The 14,284-nt window shown below is 40.1% G+C and overlaps 1 protein-coding gene across 4 annotated transcripts in view; it reads right to left on the bottom strand.

The window, feature by feature from the left end:
* Positions 1-14,284, bottom strand: part of Fgf12 (fibroblast growth factor 12) — a 515,142-nt gene that overhangs the window by 204,629 nt on the left and 296,229 nt on the right. For all 4 annotated transcript variants that reach the window (XM_005071590.4, XM_005071589.4, XM_040751004.1 and 1 more), the window contains one exon: positions 7,610-7,720. In XM_005071590.4, the coding sequence (XP_005071647.1) occupies positions 7,610-7,720 (111 nt within the window). The remainder of the gene's footprint in view (positions 1-7,609; positions 7,721-14,284) is intronic.

Here is a 14,284-nt window from a genome sequence, read left to right as displayed (position 1 = left end):
GGAGCTGGGATTGACATGTGAAGCAACTTGATTCTAATTTAAATTTTAAAAAGATAAAAAAGAAATGTACATAACTAAAACAAACAAAAGACTGAATTTTTCAATCTAGAAATGAGTGGGATTTATGTGTGTGAATGTATGTATGTATGTGTGTGTGAGTGTGTATGCATGTGTGTGTATGTATGAGTGTGCATGCATGTGTGTGAATATGTATGTATGTATATATGTATGTGCATGTGTGTGTTACTGGGACTTGAGCCTAGAGTCTTCAACATGCTAAGCAACTGCTCCATGATCTCCCTGCTCGCTTCAGCTCTCTTGTGACTTCATGTTTGTAAACAGGGTTTCATGGAATTGCCCAGGTTGGTCTTAAACTTATTAGCTCAAATATGCCCTAAAATTGTGATCCTTCTATCTCATCCTTCCTAGTATAGACCTGTGTCACTAAGCTTGGTAGGAATGAGCAGTTTTTTTCTTACAAAAGGGATGGGGGGAAGGAAAGAGAATAAAGCCATGTTAAAGTAGAATAGAATAGAAAGGCAATATGAAAATGTTCAAAGACAACAAATTGGGCAAAAGCATTGTGCAACACAAATAACAAAGATGATATTATGTAGATTTACTTTACATAAGGTACAAATGATAAATGCCTTTTCCACAGAGTAGCATAAAAAGATGTAACACAGAAATGATCCAAGGTTCATAAGGCATGCAACAAAGTGTTCAGCCTAACTCAACAGAAAAATCAAGTTTGTGTCTTAAAGTGGCCAACACACACATTCTCTGTCTCTGTCTCTGTCTCTGTCTCTGTCTCTGTCTCTCTCTCTCTCTCTCTCTCTCTCTCTCTCTCTCTGTCTCTCTCTCTCTCTCTGTCTCTCTCTCCCTCTCTCTCTCTGTCTGTCTCTCTCTCTGGCCTCACTATGTAGCCCCAGCTAGTTAGTTATGTAAGGCTAGTCATCATTACAGATGTGTCTCCACACTGCTGCTTCCCACTTGTGCATGGGTTCTGAGGATGGAAACACACAGGTCTTCGAGCTGTCACGGCAAAAGCTTTACCCACCGAGTCAACTCTTAAGCCCAAAAGGTAAGGTGTCTAAACCACTCTAATACTCTAATTAAATCTGTATTAATATGAAAAATTTGCCAAATACACATTATGAATTTAAAAGATGATAAGATAGTAAGTGAACAGGAAAGCAAATGAGGAACAGCCAGAGAGAGCATAGGAGAATGAGGCCAGATGGGGGAGGGTGGTCTAGAAAGAACACCTCTTTGATGGTGTCACTGCCTTCCCTTTAAGAAATATCAGAAACACACCCATGTTTGAACAAATTTGGGTGTAAATACTCCACAGCAAGCACCAGACCTGTGCATCAATGCAGGGCTTCAGAGTCTAACCAAGAAGACAGAGGGAAAGCAGACTGGATTTTGGCTGTGGAAGGTGTTTTGGGAAGGACACAGGGAACTGGATTTCCCTTAACCTGGTTCTCTAAAGCAGGGGTTGGGGTGGGAGTAATTCTGTTGTTTATCTTAATAAGTCTTCGCTAGAGGCTTTGCTTGATGAAATAGCAGTAATACTCACCAGCCAGGACTGAAAAGTGACCCTTCTGTCATTTCTACTGCATCCTTGCTTTGTCTATGGTCAAACATGAGTCTTGAGTGGGTTTGCTTTCATCTTCATCCATCCTATCATTGGGGCCTGACGTGATTGTGCCTGTGAAATGGTTTATAACCCACCTCCAACTGTACAGCAAGGCCCACTAGGAACAGGGTGAGCCTTGCTGTTCCTCACATGCATCATCAGCTGTAAACTCAATTGTGCCTTTATTATCCTGTCCCACGGGCTTGTATTTCCTTCTCAAAACAATGCTGAAAGGAAAGCGCTGAAGGAGACCCCATGGCCACCTCACTCCAAGACTACTCAAAGACCTTTTGCTTCTTCGTGCTACACCAAGAGGCTTTCTATGGCCCTATCCCCTTGCTCCAGGTGGATACAGCATAGACCCCACTCGCCAGTCTGACAAGGACACTAACTTAGCATGCAGCCCCTCTCCACAGGCAGAGGGCATACATGTATTTTTTCCCAGAAAAATGAGAGCAATGCATTTGGTTACAATATCATCATCATTTTCTTTCCAGCATTTTTATGTTCTTCAAATATATCTCCTGTGATAACGTATGGAACAGAATAATGAGATTTTAAATTTTATGTAAAGTATTCCTATTAATATCCTCCAAGCTGCAATTGTCTTTTTTGTAGCAGTGTTCCAACATAGTCCTGCATCTTTGTTATCATTACATTTGTAGCGATTCTTATCTGCCACTGCAGAAAGAAAAACAAAACCCATTTGCTTTGTACTCAATTACATATAATTAGTCTTTTCTCTATGAACAAAAGAGCAGGTGCCTATCAGATCTCTGAAGATGCTGTGGTAAAGTTGGTTTGGACCTAATGAACCAAACAAAACATTTCTGTCAGATGCTTATAGTAAAAAGAGTTTTTTTTTTGTTTTTTTTCTTTTTCAAACAATCAACTGCTTTTACTCTCCACCCACACAGAGTGGAGAAAGAAAAGGCATGTTAACAACTTTAAAGGCTTATAATTTTTCTATTAAAAACATGAGTGGAATTTAAATATCTCTCTGGCATTGTTTAGCCTTCATCTCCACTTATGGAAAAGATATAAATTTATTACTGCATCTAAAACTTCTTTTATTAACATCTGTGGTGGAAGAGGGTCAGAGGAAAGTTCATTATTGATGTATAAATGTTGTAACCGAGTACCTAGCATTGTACGTGTGTCTATTTTCCCAGTTTTGATCATTGTTCTGCTGTTACATGGAACAATGGTATCAGAGAAACCTCAGAGAATACAAAGGTGTTTGCTACACTACTCCAATTTTTCTAAAGTCTAGAATCATTTCAAAAAACAAATGTAGGGCTGGAGAATTGGCTCGGTGGTTAAAAGCACTATTGCTCTTCAGAGGATGTGGATACCATCCCCATCATCCAGATAGAGCTCACAGTTATCCACAACTCTAGTCCCAAGAAATTCATCACCCTCATTTGGCTTCTGGGGACATTGCCCACATGTGGTTCACAGAGACATCCATGCAGGCAAAACACCCATACACACAAAATAATGCAATAAAAATTTTAAACAAGTAAAAGGTAAACATAAATGTGGGAAGCAATTTAGTCAACCACTGAAAAACCTGTTTACAAGAAGACCCACACACACACACACACACACCTACCCATCCATCCATTCAGTTCCCAGCAAATATCTACTATGCATGATCGACCACTGTAAATACAATAAAGGATCAAAACAAAACTTCTTCACATAGGACCTTACCTTCTGGTAAATTAGATTTAAAAAAATAAGAAGAAGGAGAAGGAGGAGGAGGAGGAGGAGGAAGAGAAGGAGAAGAAGAAGAAGAAGAAGAAGAAGAAGAAGAGGAGGAGGAGGAGGAGGAGGAGGAGGAGGAGGAGGAGGAGGAGGAGGAGGAAGAAGAAGAAAGGCATGGAGGCACATGTCTTTAATCCCAGCACTCTGGAGGCAGAGGTAGGGGGATCTCTATGAGTTGGAGGCCACCCTGGTCTACAGAGCAAGTTCCAGGACAGCCTCCAAAGCCACAGAGAAACCCTGTCTTGAAAAACTAAAAAAAAAAGAAAGAACAAAACATATATGTTGCATGACCACATAACTTAAATGTAAGAGTAAAATGGTTACGAGTTTGGGTCTAAACTATTACCCATGTGTTTAAAGCATAATCTACATTGTGGCATTGTGGGGCACCCTTAATACACACATGACTTAGATGAAGCAAGTAAGTGTACTTATTACCTGTGCAAGCCTCATAGACACAACAAAATAGATGGCAGAATATAATATGTAATGCTCTGATTTATACAAAAGCTTAAATATGCCAAACAATATGAAGAGTGCTTTAAACATATTGTTAAACAGAAGAAGTTACTTTTAAAACTGTATGTTTATGCCAGGTGGTGGCAGCACACACCTTTAATCCCAACACTTGGAAGGCAGAGTCAGGCAGATCTCTGTGAGTTTGAGGCCAGCCTGGTCTACAAAGCTACACAGAGAAACCCTGTCTCAAAAAAAAAATGTATGTGTAATGTACTTTATGTTGGCAAACTGTCATGTGTTTTGGAGCTCACTAAGAAGCTGGCTCTAGAAGCTCAGAGCCCAAACATGTTGATCTCAAAGTGTCCTTCAAGTCCCCTTGCTGGAATAGGCTCTCCCCTACTAACTCTAAGAGGGAAGAGAAAGAACAAGGCCATCCAAGTGTGTGAGCATTATCTCCTTGAGGAAAGTAAGAAGGTGACCTGCTCCAACAGAGGTTACTATTGTTTAGCCCATACTGTAAAAGCCCCTGCAGTGTGAAGGAGATACTTCTCACTCTTGGGTAGTCTATCCCTGGAGAGAAAACTCAATCCAGAACTCAAGCTTACTGTCTCAACCTCCCAGTTTCTATGAGAGATTGTGAGCTGCTGATTTGATGATGTCATCTCTATGTGTTTCCATCTATTACTGTTTGTTCTTTTTGTGTTTTTTCCTCACTCTATTCTTTATTATTGAGAATTTCATACAGGTATACTATAGGAGTGAATGCCACAAAGCTACCCGCCCAACAGGGCGGGGTCAAGGTAGAGATAAAAGGAAGTGAAAGGAAAAGGGGCTTCCCTTTTTTCTGCTGGAAGCCAGCCAGGCTTCTGACTCCTGGTCAGTGCGACTCTCTCTCTCTCTGGTAAATAAATATATTGTTTTCCCTATATAGTATCAAGTATCGTTATAGTATACAAAGAAATGTGATATATCTAACCCCAATTTCTCTCTCCAACTACTCCCATATCCCCACTCATCAACATGTATCCCTCCCAAATTCATTTTTTTTCTCTTTTTCATTTGGAAGTCTCATCCAAGGGCACCCTCTGCAATTCCTACTATTCCTAGAACCCCACATGACTACCTCAATGAAGCCTTCCCAGTTGAATTCTGCTGTAAGTTTTTTGATATTTTGAGATGTATATGTATATATATATTTGTCTGTCTTGATAATTACCACTTGCTACTTATTCTTTTACTTTATATTACTATATACTAAATAAGCTCATTCATTAAAAACCCAGTGTATGGCTATAGTAGATCATTACTAAATAAGCAAAATCAAGTTTGGGGGAAGTTATTATGCCTGATAATCAAGGAAAGCAGAATTTCTTCTTGAACAAAAGGTTCAAATGTACTGAAATTTTAAATTAACTTTTATACCGATCCAAATTAACTTATATTAACCTTTAGATTTTACAATCCTAAGCTATTTTGATAATAGCTTATCAGAAGTATTCACAGTAGGTAACTTAAAAACAATGTTATCAATTTCTAAGTTTAAACCAATTGTTATCCTTTGACAGAACACATCATCTGCTACCCTCAATGTATGTGGTACATATGTATCAGGCATTCTGGTGCCACATGTCTTTGCTGTATGCCTAAACCATATGTACATATATGTATAAATGTATGTATAGCTAAACATGAATTCAGGCATGTGATGGACGTAGCCTTAGAGATTACTTTCTACTATTTTCCCTGGCAACAGTGAAGGATGCCACAATCTGGGCTATGTGCTACCCTCTCTCCTCTAGATCGAAAGTGCCACATAGCTGGCTGGGTTCAGGCAGCATCCTGCAGAAAAGGGAGAGAATGGCTGTTTGGCTTGCTTAGAGATCAAATCTGTCTTCATCATTTTATATAACTCTTTCTTTAATTGCTCTTAATTTCTGATGCTTTCTTACTTGTATACAATGAAGTACGTCCATACCACTTTCTCCCATCTCCACCCCAATCCTTCTGGCCCCCTTTTTCTTCCCAACTGGTCCCCTTCCTACTTCCTGTCCTCTTTGTGTGTCTCTCTTGTGATCATGGTTGCTATGCGTTAATGCTTACCATGGCCTTTTCACATCCAGAAGATAATATTTTAAAGAACTCCTTTAGCTCCCTCAGTTCTGTCACATCCTCTCCCAAAATGTCCCCAGGGACTCAGGAAGGATGGTATAAGTGGTACCTCACAATTAACATAAGTGACACAGCTATGCAGTTCCCTGCCTTGGTTTGTTATTGTGGTCTTCCCAATTGGACATTCAAGTGCAGATGTAATAGAAGACAGTCATATACAGGGTGTAGGGGCTCTTCATTCTTCTTGCCTGATTTGAAAACTTGAACCACTTAGAGAATGCATTCATAGAAACACAAATTAACAGTGCAAACCACAATGAAGCAATCAGCGACTTTGCCAAAAAGTGAGAGAAAAGTGGACCGGGATTCTTATAATAAGATCTTTTCTTTATTGTAATTCATATTTTGTAATATACAATATTAAGTAAACAAAGAAAACGTAAAAGGGGTGGACAGCACTTGAAGAGTTTTAAGGCTTGCCTCAAATGACATTGTTCATTTAAGAGTTGCAGCATCATAAAATATTTGGCTTCCTAAATTATCCTTTGAAACGTGAGAGGTTGTTAGTCTGACAAAATCACTTTAATCAGAATCACAAACCAGTATATAGACATTTTGTGGACACTTACTCTGTGTCTCTGATTCTTTTTTTTCTTTTCGTTTTTGAGGCAAAGGCTCATGTGGCCCAGGCTGCTCTTAAAGGCAGTATAAAGCCTAGTATAATGCTGAACTTTCGACCTTCCTTCATTTCCTCTCTAAAGCTCGATTATACTCAAACACCGACCACACTGGGTCCATTCACTGTAATCTAACACTACAAATATAGCAATAAACATGGACAAAACTATAAAAACTATGATACCCTGAGCAACTGTAAGACCAGGAATTTACCCTGAGGAACCTGTATGATTGTAGATACATTGAAAATTATGAGAGCTATTATTTTCACCTCTGAAGCATGCGTATTTGTTGTTTCAAAAATACAAACATATTGTCTCGTCCTTTTATGATCTTTATTTCCTTTTTGAACTTGTCAATTCTAATGACTATTTTGTGGAGATTTTTAAATAATCTTTAATGCTTGCAATTTTTATTTCAGGAATTTTTAGAGCTCATGTTAGACCTACCAGTCTTTATTAACCTATTCCTGTTATATATGCTGTGATTCATCATGATGATACTCAAATTTTATCCTTAGCCAAAAGGAAATAACATATACATATGTGTTCAGTGTTTGCCTGTAGAGGTAATGTTTTCTATAAACAAATAGCCTCTGGGAATTATAATTTGTTTATCACTTGAGTCCAAGATTTAAATACCATCTTATGTTGGAAAGTCTATACTATTTCTATGAGTGCTTAGTTCCTCAACAAAAACCAATCCAGTGAGAAGATATCTTCATCTTGTGACCATTGGAAATCTTCCAAGTGTCCTACCTTCTCATTGAATACATAGCACCTCTGATATAGCATTGCTTTATTTTCTATAAAGAATAAGAGAATAATGCTGCAAGAAGAATAAAGGGGGAAAGACTAGCTCACTAATCATAAAATAGTTCAAAAGGCAGCATTGCTGGGCTGGGACACATATTCAATTTGCACTGCATTGCAAGTAGCTGGTGTTCCTTACTGTAGTCGCTGTTTTCGTCCTTGGTCCCATCAATGGTACCATCTGGATGCATCTGCAGGAAATATCCCTGCTGGCTGAATAACCTTGTCACAATCCCTTTCAGCTGGGGTTCTGCAAAACAAGATGAAATAATTATCTGCTTTTTTATTTTGTTTATAAAAATGCACACTTGCAAGTTGTTAAATGCATTCCATAAGTAAATGCATAAATGCCCATGTCATAAATATTGAAATTATTATTTGAAAGGGGACCATTTCTGTGCAATAGCTATGCCGTTCTTCCTCCTGCAGCAGAAACATAATACTTTGAAATAGTATGTCATGTTTAAGTAAATATTAAAGCTACTTATGGTTTGAAAACACAAACATGTTACAAAGGGAATTATCCCCCCTTCTTCTACATATAGTGCCTTCCTGCAAGATACCCCCAAGTTCATGACTATACTGAAAAGACAAACATGCCATGATAATGCCTAGGTTCCCTGATGTCACAATTAGGATCTGGAAGGCTTCTGATTTCTGTATGTCAAATACCTGCCAGATATGCCTGGACTTTGAGATCCTGGTCAAGTTCATTTGAAAAGAACTACAATTGTGAGCAAAACTATGAGAGAATGAGACCCTCAGAGTTACTAACCCTTCACCACAGAGGAACCCAGCAAAACTAACTTCTCTCATACAAAGCAAAAAAGCAAACCTCAAGTCATAAACATTTCCTTAAAAAATAAACCATAAGTGGTCCTCACTTTTAAGCATTTTGCATAATTAAATCATCAAGCTCCTTGGTGCAGCACATCTATAGCTCTGTACATCAGCTGATATAAATATTTGCAGCTTTTTCATTGTGGTGGTGCCTATAGCAACACACTGGTTTTTCCAGCGTTGCCATCCTTTCAGCGCTAGTGCTGGATGAGGATTATCTTAGGGTATGCACAGCTCTAATTATTTCATCACACATGAGGAAGAACAGAGACTGCTCTCTCTGTTGGCGGAAACTGAGGCAAAGCTGGAAAGCCACATGGCGGAAGTTAAGGATGAAGAATGGTGTTTGTGGAAGGACCATCACTGAATTTGGGCCTGTCGGCCTTGATCTTGGTGTTTATTCAACCAACATCAGTTAGGAATTCACTTTTTTCCCCTGTCTCGGAATACATCAGGTCAACTGAACACTTCAGCGACATTTAGTTCTAACAGGAATCTGGCATATGACTTGATGACCTTGATTGAGGATACGGGGCAATGTGTGTGACACCAAAGGTATCCTAAGAAACAAAAGATACACTAAGGAAATTGAAAATGAGCAAGGAGCAGTGACTACAGAACTGACTTGGAAACCAGGCATCCTGGATAATAGCAACTTATTCACTTGAATTAAATTAAATGATTTTAATTTGTGGATCTAAATTTCCTTACTGATACAATCCAGAAGTCAAACTAAGTGGGCCTTAGGTCACGTCTATGATTTGCTTCTTGTCACACTGGAGTCCTCTACTCTTAGTGGTGATTTGTCCTCCATGAATCCTACAAGCAATACCATGGCTATGTCAGAGAAACACACAGATACATAACAAACAACTGTGTCCATCTTCTGTGAGACTGCATAGCAGAGAAAAGACTTCTGGTATGGCCCACTCGGCTCCAGGTAGGCATGGGGTCATAAGGCCCATCTGAAAGCCCCAGCTTTCTTGACATACAGAGCAAACAATATAACAGCCGAGTTTCAGGTTTCTCATCAGGATTTAAACAAAAAAGAAATGCTACTCATACTGTAGCCACAGAGTACTTCAAATCAATAACTAGGTGACCGTATGAGCCAGAAAACATTACAAATCTATAAATCCTAATTAGTGCATTTTCAACTATGAAAAGCAAGGAAGCCAATGGGGTGAGGAAGGCATTTTGCAAGCAGACTCCACACCTCCTGGGTCTATTGTGGTAAAATACTGATTGAACTCGTGAAGGCATGATGTAAACAGCAAGCTGAGGAAGGACAGAGGGACAGAAAATGGCAGAAGGAAAGGGACAAGGTCTCTCAATCTGTGTCTTTCTGTCGAGCTTCATTCAGGTTACTTTAAGAAGTCCTGTGCTCTTTGGTAATGACATGCACAGCCGCTAACTCATTAAAGCCTGCAAATTACTGCTTGGTTTCCTCCTGCTTCTCTTTCCGTACCTGCAATTAAACACTGTTTTTTTGCCATGGTGAAGTTATCCCCCTGTTGGGACATTGGGAATTCAAGTTGGTAAGTCTTATTCAGAATAATGAGCACTAGACCTTTACACCACCTCCCTGTGCCAAGAACAGTGAGGAGTTAGAACCTGAATCTGAGTCTTAATTACCTGATATAGAAACACAAATGTCCTGAACCACAGCAATGTTGCAGGAGACCAGTGCATCTATTGACCATGCCCAGATTCCAGTGCAGGCCACTGCAAGCTGTGCAGCCCACCTGTAGCACAGTGCCCCATTCTGTTCCTCAATCCCTACCAGCCTTTCTAGGCTCCAGTCACAAGTAGTCCCTCCAGGAAGGTTGCCCAATGTGAGTGCCCTCACTGGTATGAGGGAGGGGAGTGCCTTGCTATATTTGAAAGACATGTGAAATACTAAGCCCACTTTTTGGCATATAAAGCATCCTGTTAATATTAAAAAACACATGTTCTTTGTCAGTCTGTCCTTAGGAAACTAGGAGATGAGAGAAAAGGCCTGTGCTATCTTCAGGGAGCATATAGGCTAATGCATGAAACATAAATTACACTAGTGTCAAGGGAGGGACCACTAAACAAGTGAAGCAATGTGCCATGATGTCCCCCAGAAGCAGGGACTAATTCTGTCAACATTAGACAAAGACACCACTGCCACTTGAGAAATGAACAGGATCCCCTCCCCCAGGTGCCTGTGTATTATTCATAAGTGCAGGAATGCACATGCATATATGTGTACATGTTTTCACATTATGAAGTATGGGGGTAGATGAAAAACAGACAGACAGATGATAGACAGAGAGACAGAAGGTAGTGAGAAGGTAAGAGGGCAACTTCAAGTATTGCTTGGTGGGCAACCGCTGCCTCCACCTTTTCTTGAGACAGGGACTTCCTCAGGCCCTGCTAAGAAGGCTGGGCTGGCCAGTCAATGAGCTCCAGGAATCCACCTGTGTCTACCTCTCCAGTGCTGAGAATATGAGTGAATGCTACCAAACTCAGAATTTTCTACTCTGGCTTTGGGGTTGAGCCATCTCCACAGCCTATGAATAGAATGTCCACCTGAAAAGCCAAAACAAATACCAAAAGATGGAGAGAGGCATTGCAAACAGAAAACACAGCAATCAGACTCTGACAAAGAGTCCAGCACAGATGGAACACAGAGAGAGCAAATTCTCAAAAACTGACATGCAAGTTAGTGTGCCCAACAAGTGTTTATAGATCAAGAGAAAATTCAGGAAAATAGTGAAATTTAATAAGACATCTAAATAAATTTTATTGAATTCTTCATAATTTAAGCAACGTTTAGACTTAGAACTATTTTGTTCTGATTTTTTTTTCTTCTATTTTCTAGTGAACTGGTGGCCAGATTACTTAATGGCGGTGGAGTTAGTTTGTTACGTTTTATGCTCTAAATCAGAGTGGCAATGCTTCGAGCATTACCCTCAAATCTATTTCCTCCTTTTCCTGGGCACCCAGCTCTACCATATGTCCTAGCCTCCGTTGCAATTAGGTTTGGCAGATGAAGGAGTGTCATATGGAATGTAAGTGGAAGTGATATGTGCCATTTTCAGGCCAAGTCTTTCAAAAGCAAACATTCTCTTCCCCGTTCTCTCTGGATTAAGATGGCTAAGCCCTAGGGGATGCTGGAGCAATGGAATGGAAGAATGCCGTGCCCTGAGAGAGAATAGCTATCAGAAATACCCACCTTAGGCAATGAGGTAAGTAACAAACAAATTTCCAATGGCTCAGTGTGGTGGCTTTCTTCTAATGAGAACAGTATGGAAAAAAAAGGATTTTTACGGAAATATGGCAAAACTCTACCTCAGCCAGATGACCAAGGAAACACTGACAGTAATAAGTTATGGTGTTACCATGTATCCTTGGTATAATGGGCCCACGTGGCATTTTTACCTCTGTGATTTTTCATTGAAAATGCATAACTTCTAACTGTGAGAGAAACACAAAGCAGATCTCAACCAACTGGCATACAAAACACTTGATTCAAACCCCCTCAAAACTGTCAAGGTCATCCAGGAAAAGGAAACAGAAAGTGTCACAGACAAGACAGAGGAGTACAAAGGGTAGTGATAGCTAAGCCTGTGCCATCCAGTACTTTCTTTGTCACTTCCTGTTTCCCTCTTAGTTCTCTGAGCAGTGTTCACACTAATGGAGCCCGGTCTGCATAGCCCAGGCTGATCTCACACTGGAGTTTAGCCTGTCTCAGTTTCCATGGTGATAGGCTTACAGATGTGAGTCCCCACAGACAGATCTTACCTCATGTTCAAAGATAAAGTTAACCAAACCAACAAACTGGGGTTCAGAACAAATTTCTAAGGTCACCCAACTGGCAGGCAGATGAGTGACCATCAAAACTCATTTTCTATATAAACAGCACCCTCTGTTTCCAAAGAGCAGACAAGACACAACCTTGTCTTGAGAAACCAGAGGGCAGGAAGAGCCAGAGGGCATCAAAAAGCGAAGGGTGTGGGGAGGAGAGCCAGGAAAGCAGGGCGATGTGGAACTATGGAGACTGGCATTAGTTAATGGAGTCCCAGCCGGTCACTGGAAAGTAAAAGTGAAGAACATTTGACCCACAGTGTGGAAATTTGTGAAAGATTTTTCCTTAATGTCTCTAACAAAAACATCCTGTTGACCACGTTTTATTTATTTCACTGCGGATCTGTGAGCATTAGTTGAGAACAGGTACTCATGCGTGAGATTTGATAATGAGGACAGGGTAAAGAAATGAAGGGCACTGGTCATATTTTGTGCATCCATACTTTGATAACAAATTAGGTTGTATTGAGATGGGGCCAATTTGTCAATAGTTGTCCTGCAAATTAGCAAATATGCTTGCATGTAACCTCTACTCTAAAAATTAAATTGCTTTAAAAGGGCACAGGAAAACATCCACATCCAGAAGAAAGCAAGCAAAGTCAAGAGGCTTTGAAGGACTATTTTGTGTGAAGACTGACTGCGTGAGCAGTCTATGGTGACATCTGTTCCCTGAAGAAGTGGGAAATTGGGGGACATCTGGATTGTCTCTATATTCTGGAAAGCAGAAACAAACATTAAGTCAATTTGGTGAGCACCTCCATAGGGTCCAGCACTCGGGACAATGAGCAGAAGCTATAGCAAAGCAAGCCAAAAGGATACTCTGCAAAAATTGTCTTCAAAGAGAAGAGGTTGCCCAAGTAAAGAACGTTTTCTCCCGCAGGAAGATGCAGGGAAACTACAGGTCAGAAGCCTGCAAAGGGCATTGGCATCTTCAAAGGATGAGATGCTCTGGATGACAGTGCTTCTGTATCCTGATGCCCCCAGGAAGTTTGGGATGAACCGGTGGCTGCTAAATACAATTTCCCTTCTCTGGTTTCTTAGTTTCTGGAAAAAAAACTGTTTTGTTAAAATCTGAAAGTGTAAAATTCTTTGGTAATGATAGCACACACACACAAAATCAGTTGGTGGTTTACAAGTGGGTCTGCTGTATTTTGGCTTAATACTGCCCACTTAAAAGAACTGAGATTGAAGAAGCTGTTAAATGAGTTTGTCAAGTGTTTCTGGGGCCTTCTATTATCACCGCAGATTTCAAAATCACACTATGGGGGCTGGCGGTTATTCAAAAGAAGCAATAGTGTGACCAATCATAGTTAAAGGGTATAGATAAGGATATGTTTACAAATCATAAATGGAAGCACCAGGTAAATAAATCAGAAATGGAAGATAGTGAGACACTTGAAAAATAATAGAACTCATCTAGACACAATGCAAAAATTCAAAGCCATACTGAGCTGGTGTTACTCATTAAAAATGAATGCTCTTTAGCAAAAAGATAAGAAACCCAGAGGCCCTCTCTCACTACACAGTACACTGCAGTGAACCCACAAAAGGAGCATCTTCCAGAACTGAGGCATGTGCCTGAGTATGTGGCATGGAAGATTGGCAGGGTCTGTTCCAAAGCTTAGAGAGAGACACTGCCTGTCAGGAGTCCCTAGCCTCCTCATGAGTAAAACACAGCAGTGGATGCCATCAGCAGTTACCAGACCTATGGGACTCGGATGTCCCTACAAAGCATGAGTAATTAAAAGTATGTTCAAAATTTACATATGAATCCATTTTTCCTTCAACTAGTACTAATAGCACATTTCATTCAAACACACACACACACACACACACACACACAATTAAGCACCTGATTTGATTCCTGGTTAAATAAAATATATATATATACATATGCATATATATGTGTGTGTGTGTGTGTGTCCTCATTATAATCAATTTTAAGCAGTTATTTGACATCATGAAACATGGAATGAAGCTAAGAAGATGTCATCTCAATCATCCCTATTCCACTGCTGGATCAAACAGTCACAGGAGTAAATATGAAGCATATGGTCTAGTGAGAAACGGAGTAAAGAAACACCCCCCAGAGCTAAAAAACAAACCCAGACTCTTGCACTTGCAGGCAAGTGCTCTACCA

Source organism: Mesocricetus auratus, unplaced genomic scaffold, assembly GCF_017639785.1.
Source record: "Mesocricetus auratus isolate SY011 unplaced genomic scaffold, BCM_Maur_2.0 Super-Scaffold_100008, whole genome shotgun sequence".
NCBI classification, from domain to species: Eukaryota; Metazoa; Chordata; class Mammalia; order Rodentia; family Cricetidae; genus Mesocricetus; species Mesocricetus auratus.
The sequence above is the reverse complement of the archived record's forward strand: the minus strand, read 5'-3'. Positions and strand labels throughout refer to the sequence as shown.